The sequence below is a fragment of the Eutrigla gurnardus genome, assembly GCF_963514095.1.
Source record: "Eutrigla gurnardus genome assembly, chromosome: 7".
Lineage (NCBI taxonomy): Eukaryota > Metazoa > Chordata > Actinopteri > Perciformes > Triglidae > Eutrigla > Eutrigla gurnardus.
The window spans coordinates 16,472,259-16,490,913 of record NC_139921.1 but is presented as its reverse complement, the minus strand read 5'-3'; the positions used below and the strand labels follow the sequence as shown (position 1 = coordinate 16,490,913).

Below are 18,655 nucleotides of genomic sequence, written 5' to 3'. Positions count from 1 at the left end.
GGTGATCCAGAGGCGAGCAGAGGGAAGCAGTTTCCCCTTGATGAGGTTTGTCAGCAGCACATCCACCGAGGTGGAGTCTGTAACATCAGTCAGGATCTCGTTGTTGTGGAAGTCCAGAGGAAGTCGACACTCGTCCAGACCGTCAAAGATGAACACAACCTGGAACTCTTCAAACCTGGAGATTCCTGCTTCTTTGGTTTCAGGGAAGAAGTGATGAAGGAGTCCCACCAAGCTGAACTTCTTCTCTTTCAGCATATTCAGCTCTTTGAAAGTGAATGGAAACGTGAACTGTATGTCCTGGTTGGCTTTGTCTTCAGCCCAGTCCAGAGTGAACTTCTGTGTTAACACTGTTTTCCCGATGCCAGCCACTCCCTTTGTCATCACTGTTCTGATTGGTTCATCCCTTCCAGGTGAGCCTTTAAAGATGTCTTCTTGTCTGATTGTTGTGTCTGGTCTGTCTGGTTTCCTGGATGCCGCTTCAATCTGTCTGACCTCATGTTGGTCATTGACCTCTGCAGTCCCTCCCTCTGTGACGTGGAGCTCCGTGTAGACCTGATTCAGGAGGGTTGGGTTTCCTGCTTTAGTGATGCCCTCAAACAAACACTGGAACTTCTTCCTGAGGTAAGACTTGAGTTTACGTTGGTACACTGCACCAGCGGTTCCTGGATAAACAACAAAGGAACCCAGTTAGTGGATCCTACAGACCCTTTTACAGTCTATGAACAAGCCATGTGTTAGAGCCATGTGTTAGAGCCATGTATTCCTATAGTCCTCAGTAGTAGTGACTTCATGAGCTTCTTTCATGATTAAATCAAAATATTGGACACAAAATCAATCAGGTGCACCTGATGAAGCCAACAGAAGTAAAATAAAAGACATTTACAAGACAAACAGAACTGGAAGGATATAACCCTTTGAACTGCAGCTGTAAAGCTCAGTGAGTCAGTCTAGAAATAAAGAGGCTCTTGTATCGCCTCAATTTGCTGCTGGTCACTACAACACATCACAATACAGCATCATAGAAAGAGACGGTATTGATGACGGTGGTGAAAATAGTACCGTTGGGATTTTTAAATAACCTGGTATACCGTAATCCTCCACGCTGAGACGCCACCATTGAAAACATTGAGGTGTCCTCGTAGAAGCCTGTGATAAATACATTTTTGTTTTCATCTACCAACTATTTAGTTCCTAGCTGAAAGTCACCAGTTAACACGGTCACTGGGTGAAGTGAAACCCCTGTTCCTCTGAAACGGTCGTGATCCTGTCTGAACTCTGTAGAACTTGAGTCTGTTGGAATATCGATTCTGACAAAGAACACGTAACAAGCAGACATTTAGATGTTACTAACAGTTTAAATTCACTGTTTAAAGCTTCTAACTCGTCTGGATGGTTGAAGCAAAACAACATAAAGGTTGACATCATGTGTACGCATATTTATGATGATGTCAGCTGTAATCGGAGGACCTAAACATTGAAGTTGTGTGCAGCTTATTAGGAGAAATATGATGTTCTTCATGTTGATTCCTTCTCTTCTTTTCACCATGTTAAATCTGTTAAAATCCTCTTACTGTCAGCCAGCTCCTCCTCCTTCATTCTCCTCAGGAAGTGCACTGTGATCTTCTGAAACGCCTCTCTGCTCCTCCTCTGCTCTTCATCCTCACCGTCCAACAACTCCTCGTCCTCACTCTCCAAGCATTCTGGGTAATCTGGACTCAGGACCTTCTGGATCTTCTTCAGCTCGTTCTTCACAAAAATGATGATGTTCTCCTCCAGCAGCTGGAACAGAAGGATAAACTGAACATGAAATCTAAAGAACCCAACAGGGGATTCATGTGTGGGTCTGAGCAGCATGCAGACCACTAGAACCTGTTCAGCATTGAATCTGTAGTTGATGTGGTTAATAGTGAAAGGTGAGCTTGTACATGTACTCACCATAAATATGGAGTCCAGGTCTGTTTGATGCTGCTGGGTCAACGGAACCTCTGAGATCTGCTGAACTCTGTGGAGAAAACCAAGTTTAAAGAGTCACTAAACCACAGACTGTAGATCAGAAGTGGACGTCGTCATGGTGCCATTGTGGCGCAACAAGAGTTGCTGACAATTTAAGAAAAAGTGTTTTTGAACATATGCGGTGTTTCTATATGTTACTGGGGGAAAAAATGGTTATTTTTGGGTGTTTAATTCATTAGTATTAGTATAGTGTAAAAAGGGAAACAGTACCAGTATACCACCAGTAGATGGCAGAGTACCACCAAGGACAGTGCTGTCTGTGCCGAAATCTCACGTGATCGTGCGGGATTCTGTGAGATTTGCTCACTCCTGAACCACAGACGGCCATTGTCAAGTGTGTTGTTACTGAGCCGATCTATTCTATTTTGCAGGTGAGTTGGGTATATGGGGAGTGTACACACTGTAAGAATGATGTTATGGGCAGATATGTTTCGGATTACGTTTTGACGATGTTTAACTGTGTTTATGACGTTTGTTGAGTGTGTTTGTAGTAAGAGTGGGTGGGTTAGCAGCTATTAGCATTAGCAACAAAACGCATGAAGTCCGAGAGTAGCTGCAGCGGAGTAGGAGTCATGTTAGGGCCTTAATGAGGTACGCTATGCTCAGCTAAGCTGCGTCAGATAGTCTGCTGAATGTTCTGTGGTGAAGAATAATAAGTGATATTGTAATATTATGACGGTTATGTGAATGTTGGGTTTATACTATGCTGGGAAGTGGGTTATTTTGGAAGAAGAAAACGGATTTGAAAGTGAATATACTAATACTGTTATTATTGAATATTATTGAGTATTGGTTTATGGATATGATATTTTGGGTTTTTGACATTATTGCAGATTTTGGGGATTCTGTGAGATTTGCTCACTCCTGAACCACAGACGGCCATTGTCAAGTGTGTTGTTACTGAGCCGATCTATTCTATTTTGCAGAAAACGCAACTCAAATAAAACAAATATGTGACACCAGTTGGAAATTGCATCATATCCTCCTTGGTCCTGTTACACCATCACCTGTTGGTTTGTGGACTATGTTTTTGAAGCCTCGGATTCTGCACAAACATAAGCGTCAGAGCGGAACCCAGAGCAGCAACCTGGATCTGGATCCATGTGGATTCTGGTGTGAAGCTGCTAACAAAGTTAGCTTCATAATTCAAGGTCAACTTTACAGCTAAGTGTTAAAGTCATCTTAGTAGCATTGGTAGCGTGGAAGCAACCTGTCAATCAGCAGGTAGCCCCGCCCCCTAAAGCATCCCCTGCTTTCTGGTCTATTTGACTCTAAATGAATCATAATGTACTAAATGAACATCATGCTGGATTGAAGAAGACTTGAAACTAGAGATTGAGACCATAAACTCATGTTTACAATGTTTACTGAGATAATACATCAAGAGAGAAGTAGGACCATTTTCTCATAGACTTCTATACAACTAGAGAGGAGTCACCCCCTGGTGGCCAGCAGAGAGAAGTAGGACCATTTTCTCATAGACTTCTATACAACCAGAGAGGAGTCGCCCCCTGGTGGCCAGCAGAGAGAAGTAGGACCATTTTCTCATAGACTTCTATACAACCAGAGAGGAGTCGCCCCCTGGTGGCCAGCAGAGAGAAGTAGGACCATTTTCTCATAGACTTCTATACAACCAGAGAGAATGACAGTTTAAGGCACTTCAGCGTTGGCTTCACTTTACAGAACTGGAGTTTTCATCTACTTTCAACTAGTAGAGGGCATATTTGTATATGCATATTTTATATTTAAATACTTTGCACTTCAATGTCAAAATCTGGTTGGTTATGTGAATGTTGGCTTCTCAAACCTGCAGTAAAACTCATTCAGGTCTTGGCCCAGATGGTGTAGCTGGTGAACTGTACTAGATATACTATTGACAGATTGTCTCTCTGGTTGCTGCTTGCTTGCCTTGAACGGCCTCTTGAGGGATTAAAGTCAGAAAAGATCAAAGTTGCTTCCCATGAAAACCTGAATCCTGGCCTGATCCAGTACCTGACATGTATCCATTTCTCCCTTTGTACCTGTTCCTGGACTTTGATCTGTTGCCTGTTCCTGATTCCTCTGGATTTCTTTACCTGTTTGGACCAAAGCGGTCTCACTCCAAATGCATCAAGTACCCATTTTGGTCAGAGCCCTTTGGAGTCTGATGCTGGGTTTTCTAGCAGCTCTGATGTAAACCCAGATTAGCATAGCAGAGCTTGCAGTAGCTGTCACGTTAGCCAATTTAGCTTCTCACTGACTCTTAACTTTTCTCTGGCTGGTCTAGACCTGATTCATCCTCTAAGGAGGCTTCAGGTTCAGTTCTTACCTTCCATCATCAGCTTGGTCAGCTTTAAATCTAATATTGCGAGGCATAGACCAGTCACTCTTCATGGACACACAGCTGGGTCCAGGTCCAGGTCCAGGGGAGTCTGGTCTCTGCTGCTGCATCCTGATACATTAAATACAATTTCAGATTCTAACTAGTTGAGCTTCATGAATCAGTTTGCTCTGTTTATCTTTATATTGATTTATATTGAGTCTTGCTCTAAGAGTTGATGCTAGTGTAAGAATCAATACTATAAATGGATCTGGGTCACATTAGACCTCGCTGTGGACCCGTGAACACCTGTCTTAGTGCTGGACTCAGCGTTTTGCTAGCATAATGTTAGCTTTGTGGTTTGAAAATATCTGAATTTCCCAGTTAAACTTTTATTCCTATCATTCAATATTTGAAGCTGATCAGCTGAAGTGTCAGCAGGTTACAGCGTCAGGTCCAGGTGTTTGTCAGGTTAATATTTAATCTGAATATTTATTTGATCAAACTTTACTGCTTCTTCTTCTCAGACAACTAACAGTATTGAAGGCAATTAAAGCTTCTGGACTCAGTGATTGTTCACCAAAGTGAAAACAAATGGATTCAACAGGAGAGTCGACACTAGATTCAGATCTTCCCCTACATGGACTACAAAACGAAAACGACACTGTCTCTCTCTCATATCATTGTGGCTCAGAAGACCTAACAGTTTGCAGGATTCAGGGCTGGTGGACTCAGAGTTATTGTTTAAGGGGCTAGTCTAGACCTGGTTCATCCTGTAAGGAGAGTTTCATTTCTTACCTTCCATCAGCAGCTTGTTCAGCTTTAAAAAAAATAAATTGACCCATAGAGTGGTGACTCTTTATGGATACACAGCTGGGTCCAGGTCCAGGTCCAAGGGAGTCTGGTCTCTGCTGCTGCATTCTGATACAATAAATACAATTTAAGGAAATACTTTCCCAAGATTCTCACTAGTTAAGCTTCATTCATCACAATATAAGCCACAACACGAAATTATCAAAAAACGTTATTATCACAATATTTTTGGCAGTTCAGACCATCACATTATTCATTCAGCAGACTTGACTTAATGTTGATGGACGTGTGTTTTTGTGGTTCAACAGACCAACAGAGAATCTGAATTTCCCAATTAAACTTTCATTCCTTTCATTCAATAATTGAAGCTGATCAGCTAAAGTGTCAGCAGGTTACAGTGTTGGTCCAGGTGTATGTCAGGTAGTAGTGTAACGACTCATGCGATGCATCGATGAATCGATTGTCAGTCCTATCAATTCAACTAAATCGATCTGCTAAAATAAATAAATACAATTAATCGTTTTGGATTCACCAATAATCGATATAAATGAGTTCAATCTTATGAATCACGATTCTTAATAATGATTAATGTTTTAAGACTTTTAAGACATTCTCTCCCCTGCCAGCATGTAGCAATGTATAATTTCATTTTTGTAATCAGCATAAAATATTATGCAGGACGACTTTTTTATAGAATAAATATGTTTAATAAGTAATTCTGTGTGAATGTGAGCGTGAATGGTTGTTTGTCTCTACATGTTGGCCCTGTGATGGACTGGCGTCCTGTCCAGGGTGTACCCTGCCTTCGCCCAATGACAGCTGGGATCGGCTCCAGCCCCCCCCGCGACCCTGAATACAGGATAAGCGGTAGATAATGGATGGATGGATGGAAGTAATTCTGTGGTCTGTTTATTTTTTCACCTTTCAGAAGAATACAGATTACTGACTCGAATCGTGGTTTGCAGAATCGAATCGTTCCAAAAAAAAAAATGTCCTAGAAACGAATCGCTGTCAAGCCAACGATTCACACCCCTAGTGTCAGGTTAATATTTAATCCGAATGTCTTTTTATTTGACTCATCAAACTGTACTGCTTCTTCTTCTCAGACAACTAACAGTATTGAAGGCTATTAAAGCTTCTGGTCTCAGTGATTGTTCACCAAAGTGAAAACAAATGGATTCAACAGGAGAGTCGACACATTCAGATCATCCCCTACATGGACTACAAAGGTCTGGACCAAGACCTGATTCTTCACCTCAGGACAGTCAGATAATAACAAGGTTCAGTTTTAACCTCAATAAAGCGATCTAGTTAATATTATGTATATTTATGTTGTTGAGTGAGAACCATGATGGTGGAGGGATCTGAGTCCTGGACACTTCGAGATCCTCGTCTCACCTCTGAGCTTTGGTCTGGCTGTCATGTCCCCCATCCTGGGTGGTTTTAGAGGGAAGGACTCCGTCCTCTCGGTCCTCACACTGATTCATAGCAGAGTCTCCACCTGCTGGCAGAGACGCACACTGTCACTACGGCAACACTGACAACAGAGAGGCAAAGACCCGCCCCCTTCCTGTGTCTCCAATGGGACCTCATTTCTTGAAAACTATGAACGAGTTAACGGTGAGACCAATAATGTTTTGGTCCCGTTTGAGTTGTACAGCGTCCAGACGACAGCAGGAGAATCTCAAAGGTGCAATGCCTTGTTGATGCCAGAGGTCAGAGGATAATGGCCAGACTGGTTCGAGCTGATAGAAAGGCAACAGTAACTCGTTACAACCGAGGTATGCAGAAGAGCATATCTGAACGCACAACACGTGGAACCTTGAGGCGGATGGGCTACAGCAGGAGAAGACCACACCGGGTGCCACTCCTGTCAGCTAAGAACAGGAAACTGAGGCTACGCACAGGCTCACCAAAATTGGACAATAGAAGATTGGAAAAACGTTGCCTGGTCTGATGAGTCTGGATTTCTGCTGCAACATTCGGATGGTGGGTCAGAATTTGGCGTCAACAACATGAAAGCATGGATCCATCCTGCCTTGTGTCAACGGTTCAGGCTGGTGGTGCTAGTGTAATGGTGTGGGGGATATTTTCTTGGCACACTTTGGGCCCATTAGTACCAATTGAGCATCGTGTCAACGCCACAGCCTACCTGAGTATTGTTGCTGACCATGTCCATCCCTTTATGACCACACTGTACCTGTCTTCTGATGGCTACTTCCAGCAGGATAACGCTCCATGTCATAAAGCGCGAATCATCTCAGACTGGTTTCTTGAACATGACAATGAGTTCACTGTTCTCAAATGGCCTCCACAGTCACCAGATCTCAATCCAATAGAGCACCTTTGGGATGTGGTGGAACGGGAGATTCGCATCATGGATGTGCAGCCGACAAATCTGCAGCAACTGCGTGATGCTATCATGTCAATATGGACCAAACTCTCTGAAGAATGTTTCCAGTACCTTGTTGAATCTATGCCACCAAGGATTAAGGCAGTCCTGAAGGCAAAAGGGGGTCCAACCCGGTACTAGCCAGGTGTACCTAATAAAGTGGCCGGTGAGTGTAAGTGTATGTTTTAATTTAATTGCAAATGTTGGAGGTAAAGGATTTATTTGTCAATTTTTTCTCCTTCTCAATAATAAGTTTATTTGAAAACAGGGACAGTGCACATTAATAACATTGCTGTATATGCTCCAGAATTAGCCAAGAGGCTATTTTTTTATCTGTAGTCCCTAGACAGATGTTGAAGTCACCCTAAAAACAGAACAGAATATGAAATATGAAAACTAAGTTGACAAAGTTACTGGCCAAGGCAATCTGCAAAACATGCACAGCAGTTATCAACATGACAAAATAACATATATAACATCAATCAGAAAACATCATTCAAGACATTCCCAAAACATGCAGCACAAAAACCCATGACGCAAGACAGATAAATGAGAAGTTTCTGAGTTGCAACGCTGAACATCTGGAGGCAACATTCATGGAGCGATTGGTCAGTCACACTCCAGAGCTGTAGACATGGTTCAATGAGAAGGGATGAGCTGTTGGCTGGAGGACGAGGACCCACCTGTCTAGACTCATCCAGGTGAGACGCACATTAAATATACATATACTCCTAGTGAACGCATGTTAGAACATCTTAAAATTGGCTGTTTCTTTTTTAAATACATATCAATGCACTTCCAAATGTAAACTTTGAGGGAATGAACCCTCAAGTTATTAATAATAACATACAAGTTTGACACATTTTGACCCAGGGAGGTAGAACTCTGAATGTGGGTAATTACTGTCCTTTCACTGTTGTTGACAAGAAGGCATTTTTCATCAACATGAAGAGAGGTGGACTACGAGTACCATGGGGACGAGAGCCGAGGAACTTCTCGAGGACTACCATGCAACTATTATCTTCATTGGTCATACATTAAAGCTGATGATTAGCTACTCAGTTTATTATGTCAAGTTGGTAGTGGACTTTGTTTGGGCCGAAGTATGCGACATAGAAACGAGCTTGAATAATTTATAGTTGAATTAGAATTCCTCAACTTCCGTTATTGCATTAAAAACTGAATTTGAATCACATTCGTTGAATTTGTATGGTTATAGTTATTTTTTTTACAATCTTTTTTTTTCTTTACAGTTTATTGGGCGACATGTAATTCTGTAGTATGTTTTTATTTACTGTTTTTCACAAAAATAAAAATACGAAAGTTCTGCTTTGTAATCAGCTAATTGTACTTAAAGGAGTCATCACCTGGTTTTATACGTATCCAGCCCCCCTTGGATCGCTTTGGATCAATTCGTAAAACTTATTAGAAAAAAAAAAAAAAAATTTAATCAAACATTGAGCTTGTTCTGACCCTTTTTCGTACCGCGATTTTATCACGCGAGATTACGCGCGAGGTTTTGACTGGTCCGGATGTGCATTGTATAATATGTAATGAGGCGCGCGTTGATTCGCCGCAGGAAGGACAGAGCCGGGGGGGCTTGCCTGCATGCAGACTCCAAAACATAATGGCGGCGCTTCGGCGATTTCAGGTAGCGGACGGGGCGGGGTTGGGTGGTGAAAGAGGGGTGGGCTTATGCAAGTAGCCGCCACGGTGACGTCACCGAAGGCGCAGAATCAAAATCTCGTGCTTTAGGAATGCACACCCTTGTGTGCTATTCCTGTTCGGAAAAAGAGCAGAAGCGAAAAAACGGCGCCACTTTCAAACTCCAGCCTTTCAGGCAAGTTTCAACTGAGGTCAAACACAGATATGCATGTTTTAACAAGAGAAATTGCGATTTCCAGGTGATGACTCCTTTAAAGTATCCATAGTAAAAGTACACAGTGTTGTACTATAATACATGATATGCTTAGATTATTCTTACTGATGCATTCAGGTGAAAGCTGTATTTTACAGCTTCAGTACATTTACTGCAGTAAAGACTGAACATTGTCACATTCTTGTATGTTCCAAATATCAAAAACTGTCACTTACCAAACTGTTCACATGCAGGAGAGACGACAGGACGATGTTTAGCAGATCTCTTACACCAGGAATTAACCAGGGATCAGAGTCTATTCATCACCATGGCAACATAATCTTTTGGATATGATATATGGCACCAATCACACACAAGGGCAATCAAAGGCCTTCACAGAACAAAAAAGAATACAGTAAAGGTAAAACTATCTACCATGAAAGTGTACCAGAAATACAGACAAGAAGTCCACAAGATTAAAAATAGGAGGAGTGAGAACAGTGGAAATACATCAAAATGGTAAGAAAATATTAACAGATAAATAACACAGTAAAAACTAGATTCCTTAAAGCAAACCAGCAGTGGAAAACCTGAGGGGTCTGCCGGGTTCATAGCACCCTGATAGCAGCATTCTGGATTAACTGCAGTGGTCGAATAGATTTTTTCAGGAGACCTGTAAAGATACTGTTACAGTAGTCGAGTCTACTACAAATAAATGCATGAAGAAGTTTCTCAAGGTCATGCTGGGACATCATTACTTAATTCTTGCAATATTTTTGAGGTGATAGCAGACAGTTATTTGAACGTTCTTGATGTGTTTGTTGAAGTCAAGGTCAGAATCTAGAACGATACCAAGATTTCTGACTTGGTCTTTAGTCTCCAGTTAGAGATTCAAGGTAAGCGGTATTTCTGTTTCATTTTTTTTAGTTGTAATTGTGGCACATCCAGTCATTAATTTGTTAATTGCAGATAAAAAGTGAGTCTAGTGGGTCATAATTATCAGTTAAAGGGGTATTTCGGAATTTTGGACATAAGACCTATTTTCCAACTCAGCCGGTGTGTTCCAGACGTCTGGAGACATTTTCAAGACATTTCATTCAGTTCTTCTAGTTGCCGAGTTTGCTTATGCTATGGCTAGCGCAAGTCAACGGTTCTTAGCTAGACGGGCATTAAAACAGTCTTGCCCACTCCACAGTGCACCCTAGGCAAATCCATTGTAACGGCAGACTATCGATGTACATATCTGTGTTTCAGCAGCAGCAGCAGCGGGTCATACTTCCTAGTAGGCTATCGCAGCGGCGGACTGATATCACCTAGCACTTATAAGTTACCGGTTCTATAATACTTTGTTTACGTGCTGTCATTGCTACAGACGCAGAGTAGCCTGCAGCGCTAGTTTCTTCAATCTCACAGAAATGGACACTTTTGGAGAATATACTGAATCTTTTGAAGACTCTGATGAGGAGTTTTTTTCCACCCAAACCCAACCGTACCTGTACGAGCCTGAATATACAGAGGAAGAATTGCGCGAGAGGGATGCTCAAAGGGCAGAACGTGAACGAGCGTCTGTGGAGACCGAGATAGCCCCTGCTGGAGCTGAGAACCGGGACCGAACAAACGGAGACTGGTGGTGCCAGGAGGGAATCCCCCGCAACGCGTCCGAGGGTTTACGGTTCTCCGGACTGAGCAGAGGTTCGGGTTCGCGGTGCGTATTTGTGGGTTCGTGTGGCCATGTGCTGCGTTTGTGTGAGCTCTGAGGGCTTTTCAGACAGCCTTGGGGGTATAAGGGCCGACAAATCGGCGGTGTTCCGGTGTGTATTTACCGGATGGATTCCGAGCAGCTCGTCTTTTGAGTCTTGAGTCCGACGGAGCAAAGTAAAATTCCGCTGCTGCTGAGAAACTAGTCCCTCAAAAAATGGATGATTCAGTTAGTTTTGTTTCAAATATTATTCTATCAACACAGATATGTACATCGACAGTCTAGTGTTTTAATTGATTTGCCTGGGGTGCACTGTGGAGTCGGTATGAGTGTTTTTAATGCCATGCTAGCTAGAACCATTGACTTGCGCTAGCCATAGCACAAGCGAACTCGGCAACTAAAGAACTGAATGAAATTTCTTGAAAACGTCTCCAGACGTCTCCAACACACCGGCTGACTTGGAAAATATTATGTCCAAAATTCCGAACTATCCCTTTAATAAAGCTATAGAGGTCTGTGTATCGTCAGTGTAATATTGTGCTTCTGCATAATTTGATCTATTGGCGGCATGTAGTGATTGAACAAGGCCCAAGGATCGACCCCTGGGGAGCTCCACATGTCATTTTTGTTCACTCAGATGCATGGTTAACAATAGATACAATGTATTCTCTGTCAAGTATGATTTAAACCAGTTTAGGACTGTGCCAGATAGCCCCACCCATGTTTCCAGACTGCCTAGTATGTCGTGGTCTACTGTATCAAACGCAGCACTACGGTCCAGTACAACTAGAACGAAGATTTTGCTGCAATCTGTATGAAAACCAATATCATTTCAAACCCTCATTAGGGCGGTCTCTTTGCTGTGGTTCGAAATCCAAATTGTTGAAATTGTTGTTGTTGGAAGTCAAACTTTTCAATGAATTGACTTGGAAAGGGCAGATTGGATTTGGACCTGTAGGGCCTGAGGAATGAGGTATCAAGGTGATTCTTTTATAGGAGAGGCTTCATCTGCAGCTTCCAAGGCCCAAGGGCAGATAAAAGGACTAAATGCAATAAATCTGAAGCAATACAATCATAAACATGCTTCATAAAGTTTATTGGTAAACTATCAAATCAACAGGTAGACAGAGATGGACAGAGTACTCGACCCCAGTACTTGAGTAAGAGTACAAATACTACTGGTCAAAATTTACTCCGTTACAAGTAAAAGTAGCTCAGTCGACATGGTACTCGAGTAAGAGTAAAAAAGTACTTGCTTTTAAAGGTACTTAAGTATCCAAAAGTACATGCTTTTAAATTTACTTTAAGTAAAAGTAAGAGTAAGAGTAAATTTCAAATAAAATGAATGGTTCTAGGCTTAAAATAGTTGTACAAGGATGTTGTACGACAAAGTATACATCCAGCTTATTCAGCCCAAAAGCAGCGTTCCAGGATTATACTAGAACAGCACTTCTCAGTAATATGGCAAATGGATTAACTAAAGCAAAGCAAGGGGGTCTACAAAAGTTTGGTGAGTGTTAATAACAAATAACGTTACGTTATGAGAGCATTTAATTCGGCCATCATTTCAAACCACAACACACACACACACACACACACACACACACACACACACACACACACACACACACACACACAACGCCACTTCCTACAAAATGTAGTTTTTGTGATCAACACACACTCACATTCTCACAACATGATGACATTGACCGAGACAAATAGATAAAAACATGGTGAAAGTCTGGTTAACTTACGTCAACGTGTTTCTTTAAGTTGGACGTGGAGTTGTTGAAAGCAGAGATACTTTTCCTTCGGCAAACACAATACACATTTGAAAATATATGACTGTTTGTCTGTGTCCATGTTTTTTACTCTGTAAAACTCAAACATGGAGTCCAGATAAGGCCAAGGATTTTCTGAAAGTTCCTCCGGATCATTATCACACTCAGTCTGAGACTCAGCCATTGTTGCAGTTTTGTGTTGACAAACACAGTCGAGAGCGTGGCTACTTTTGCGGTATCCTTATGGGGAGGGATTACGTATTTCCGCTTTTATGTAGATCCCAGTGGAGAGCGTGCACTGTGATAGGTTTCCTTCTTTGACAAACGGCTTGTGTCCAATAGTATTTTAAAAAAAAAGAAAGAAAAAAAAGAGCGGACCTGAAAGTAACAAGTACTTTTCAGCCTTTCTAGAAATTAACTCGAGTAAAAGTATTTGTCTTGGAAATGTATTCAAGTAAGAGTAATGAGTACCAAAGAAATCTAATACTCAAGTCAAGTACAAATCCTCTGGATATGTACTTAAGTACAGTACTTAAGTAAATTTACTCCGTTACTTTCCACCACTGGAGATTCACTTGTATTTCCACCGTCAATCCTGTGAGGAATTAATGTGTTTTACAGCATGTCCATGGTCTTATTAAGTATCTTGCATCATTTTAATTATACTGCATTCAAATATTACATATATATTGTAATTTTTCATTTCATTTAAATCTGTTGGCTGTTATTGCAACAGTCTTTTTATATTGATTCAAATGGTAGTATCATTACTCGGGCCAAGTGTCATATAGCTATGCTAAGAAGACTGCTTGTCAAATTGTCATCAGAGGTTTCATAAATGTGTTTTATTGCAGTAATTGAGATTACAAAACACAGCTGATGAAGTTGCCAAGGTGTTTTCAATGAAATCTCTCTACATAATGGCTTGTCCTCTTTTGGAGGATGTACTGGATGAGGAAGCCCTAATCCTCAGATGAGCATTTAGGCACGAAAGAGTCTTCCGGGATATGTCAGACCCATTGGCCTTTGGAGATGACTCTCTCATTGAGAGATACAGATTCTCTAAGCAAATTCTTTGGTGTGCTGCTGGCAGACAAAGGCTATGCCTGTGAGTCATTCCTCCTGACTCCCCTTGCGGACCCCCAAACCCCACCACAGCAGGCCTACAACCATGCGCACAACAGGACAAGGGCTCGAATCGAGATGACCTTTGGCCTTCTGAAATCTCCCTTTCAGTGCCTGCACCACCTGAGGGTTTCCCCGGACAGGGCCTGTGATGTAATTGCTGCATGCGCAGTACTGCACAACATTGCAGGCCTAAGAAAGGAGAGCCCCCCCCCTTTATTTGGCAATAATTTCTCTTGGTTTCTTGGATCTTGGAATAGAGAGAGCAAATGCAACAAAGATTAAAACACTGTATTGCAGTTATGGTTACTGTGTGCACTGAAATACTCACTTCTCTTTGTAGTTTCTGGATTTCCAGGTCCAGTTTCCTCATTGTTCTGGGGTTTTTCTCGAGATCCAGCTCCATTTCTTGGAGCTTTCTCCTCTTTCATTTCATTTTAATGTCTGTCAGCTCAATTTGTTTCTCCAGGTGCTTTGCATACAGTCTCCTGACAGTTTGTGAAGTCTGTAAAAGAAATGTCAATTAGTACAGAAGGATTTGTGCACAATATAGATTTACTTTATTTAGGAATAGGAGTGATCACAACCAAATATGAAAAGAGATGAGGCTAGTTTTTAATTTCTGACAGCTGAACATTGCGCATCTGTTGATCCACTTACAGTAAACTATCTTTCAACAAGAAAAAAAGATTTTTTTTCTTGTTGAAAGATATTTTATATTGTTTTCATATTATTAGTTAGGTACTGACGGTGATTACAGAATGCAAGTGTGTTATATTGAAAGCGAGGCTGGGTGTGCCTATGAATGAGTTTTTTAAGGTGCTGTACAAGCAAATCATATTGTTGGAACATGTTATGAAATGGATCTATAGTATAGAAATTTGCTCATAACAGGCTGGAATACAAAGCAAAGCAAAGCAAACTTACCTCTCTCAAATGCACATTCATGGAAGTCTTGTATTGTCATCCCAGGACAAAACACAAGCAATGCAGTAATGTAATAATATACCTCTTTAAATGGACAAGAATGTGTCATGCAGAGAGTTATTAAATGTTTTTATTATTTAATTACACAGAAACCACATGGCAGGTGCTATTTTCTCATAGGCTACTCTAAGTACAGCAATGTGAGGGTTTCATACATGTTGGTTGGATCACTCTTCAGTAGAGAATGCTTTCCTGAAATTAGTGAGTGAGTAGAGCATACTTTCCCTGCTGCAAAATCTCTCTTTGCTTTTGTTTTTTTCTTTTCTTTAAAAATTACTTTTAATGATGTTAACTAGATCTTATAAATGGCCTAAACACATCAAATTTGCATATACCCTATACCGTAAGACTATAAGACTTGAAACATCTCCTCTGTGCAACTATTCATGTAGTCAGGCAATGATCAAACTAGTAGCATGAATATGAATTACAGTCCAAGCGGGTCAAGCAAGGCCATTTTATTTGTATAGCCTGTTTTTACAAACAGTTTGTCTCAAAGGGCCTTACATAGCATGAGCATCATAACAACATCCTCTTCCCTCAAACCCTCACATCCACTGAGGAAAAACTCCCAGGAATAGCCCTTTAACTGGGCAAAAATTGGAGAAACATCAGGGTGAGCAACAGAGGAGGGATCCCTCACCCAGGACAGGCAGACGCGCAATAGATGTTGTATACGGACAAGAAAACAGTTTATGACAGAGAATATGGAAAAACATGGAAATGGTTGACAGGAGGTGACGAAGGCAACTTCAGGTGGGCAGGAAAGGCAGGGAGAGCAGGCCAGCTTAATGGGAGTAGTGGGTGGCAGACTGGGTCGTGAACAGGGAGGGCGGGCCAGTTTAACAGCGGGGGGAAGGGGGGCGATGCAGGCAGCGGTTGGTGCAGAGGGATGGAGCTGTGGAGGATCTGTGGAAACCGAGAGAGTGCGAGACGCCAAGGCCAAACTACAAGGTGCGAGAGGTAAGGAGAGGAGAGGGGGGGTCTCTCTACTTAAATGTAGTTAGAGTGTCTGCCTCTCTGGCCCATGGAGAGAGCTGGTTCCACAGTAAAGGAGCCCAGTATCTGAAGGTTCTACCTCCCAGTCTGTTTTTAGAGATATTGGCAGTCAGGGCCAGTTCTAGCCCATTGGCTGCCCTAGGCGAGGTTGATCTGCTCCGTAGACCGATTACAATGTCTTTATCTATAGCCAGGAGGTCGAGTGGGATGTCTTGTGGCGATATAGCGGCAGCACTGAGTGACCACTTGGGTCTCCTGCGAGGCTTTTCAAAACGCGAGCGTCAGACGCTGTCGGAGCGTTTATGAACAGTGTTTTAGAGCTCCTCCTAAATGTCTCAGGTAGGCTTTCAGGTAATCCGGACCATGCAGTGATACAGCCTCACACTAATGGGCCTTTTGTTCATTAATCACACATCTGGACACATCTGAACTGATAACATATACTTATTATACTAATAATGAATAGTTATCAAATGCTCACATACGAGGTCAACAATAATGACGACGGACTATGACTGCCACAGCAACTTAAAGCTGGCTGTCTGGGCAGAAATCTTTCAGTCCCTGCTCAGAGCACCACCGGCTCCTCTCGGAAAAGCCTCGCAGGAGACCAGAGTGGTCACTCAGTGCTGCGGCTAGATCGCCACAAGACATCCCACTCGACCTCCTGGCTGTTATAAAATACATGACATAACACGTCATTAACTGGTAGAGCTGCTGACTTCTTGTCTAAACGTAAACAAATCTTTCCTGTAAAAAAAGAAGCAAAGTGGAGAGCAGGTGAGGGGTTAGTCCTCCTTTCACCAGCGGAGAATGAGACTCCTTCATTATGTTTTTGTCAACGAGGTCAGAGAACAACATTTGTCAGGCTCTCTCTTCCAAACAGTCGGTGCTTTATTCTTCTTTGTAAATATCACAATGAACCCTGAATTCTGATGTTTCACCACCTGCTTCAGCTCACTGCCACTTTCACTGATGTGGCGTTTGTCCACGGTGCTGCAGGAATAATGGCATCCAGGGCCCAGTTTTTCAGAAGGAATCCCATTGGATTTAGGGTTTCTGATGGATTAAATATTGAAAATGTGGTTTTCAAAAGGAAAAACAGATTCTGAAATCAGATCACGTAATCCAATCTTGGTTTTGATCTGGATCAAACCTTCAGTCTGTGTTGTTCAGTTTAGTACAGTAATATAATGTAAACACAGCACACATTATTAGGCCACATTTGAATACAGTAAGGAAAAAAAAAATTATAATTCCACAAAAGAAGTCCTGAAATTACGACGGAGTATTAGGGCCAGACTAAAAAAAAATAATTAAATTACGAGAATAAAGTCATAACATTACGAGAATAAAGTCGTAATATTAGGTATACGAGAATAAAGTCGTAACATTACGAGAATAAAGTCATAATATTAGGTATACGAGAATAAAGTCGTAACATTATGAGAATAAAGTCGTAACATTACGAGAAAAAAGTCAGAATATTACGAGAAAAAAGTCATAATATTAGGTCTACGAGAATAAAGTCGTAATATTACGAGAATAAAGTCGTAACATTATCATGTCATGTAGCGTTTAGCCTAACATAATTAACGTTACAACAGATATGATGTGACATTAAATGGGGTTGTGGTCTACATTGTTATTGATTGTCCAAATGATCCGGTCCATGACCCACAGTAGGCCTATATCTAACGTTACTTAACGTTACTCAAAATAAGGCTAACGTTAACAGTACCATCTTTTTAGCATGACCCACTCAAATTAGGCTGCTAGCAGTCACCGGCTCTGTCTCTGTCTCTTTCCCAGGCAAGGGAGCACCGGAGCTTTTCAGATGAAAACAGCAGCCCAGGTAAACAAAGACTGAATGGAACTAACGTTAGCTCCAGTTCCAGGATGTTCAGACTTACTTTTTAGCAGCATGTTTGTTGGTAAATGGTAGCAAGGCAAGATGCATGTTCACAGGATAATAGAGTTAACAAAATCAATATTTTATGTTGTCATACATCGAGATAAATTGAATCAATGACTATGCACCCTGAGCTACATGGCAACTGCTCATAAGTGACAAAAGAAGAGGAACATAGTAGGAATAGGTATGCATCAAATCAAATATACTGGTTTGATATACTTTATATTTTATTAGCAATATTCTCAAGATCATTAAAAATGGGTCTGTATTCAGTAGGTAGCCCATGGGCAGTAGGTTAGATATGTATAGTATAAACCTAGTGCCATTTTGTTTACATACTACATACTTATAGTTTGGTCAAAAATACTGTACTGATAAAGTTACAGCTTTAAGTCAACAATGTTACCAATGAGCTGTGGACATTTTTGGGAAGGCATAGATTATATTGCTTTACACAGCAGCTCCATATTGCTTAACAGCAATTGCAAAAGCCTGTGCTAATCCTGAACATCTGATGAAAAACAACTTTTCTTTCTCATATAACTTTCTTTTTGCTGCATCTTTAAAAATACATAAACGCACCACAAAGTAAGGCTGGACAATTAATCATATCTCATTTTTCATTTCAATTTTTGTTTCCAACAATTATGAAAACAAGATACTTGAAATAAAACAATTAATGCGCCTCATTCCATTTCACAATGATGCTCTAGTTTTGTCTTGTGTACCGCTTCTTTCACAAAACTAGGAGGTGATGTTGATTTAAGACCAGTT

At 41.4% G+C, this 18,655-nt stretch overlaps 2 protein-coding genes across 2 annotated transcripts in view; both read right to left on the bottom strand.

Annotated features, from left to right (window-relative positions):
- Positions 1-18,655, bottom strand: part of LOC311015766 (protein NLRC3-like) — a 39,542-nt gene that overhangs the window by 3,710 nt on the left and 17,177 nt on the right. The gene's annotated exons all lie outside the window — the stretch shown is intronic.
- Positions 1,181-14,411, bottom strand: LOC311015844 (uncharacterized protein; the record flags this gene model as incomplete). Its single annotated transcript, XM_084013285.1, has 7 exons — positions 1,181-1,195; positions 1,615-1,779; positions 1,936-2,002; positions 4,322-4,444; positions 5,111-5,233; positions 6,524-6,626; positions 14,312-14,411. 7 exons carry the CDS (start codon positions 14,409-14,411, stop codon positions 1,181-1,183), a joined length of 696 nt encoding a protein of 231 aa, XP_083869411.1.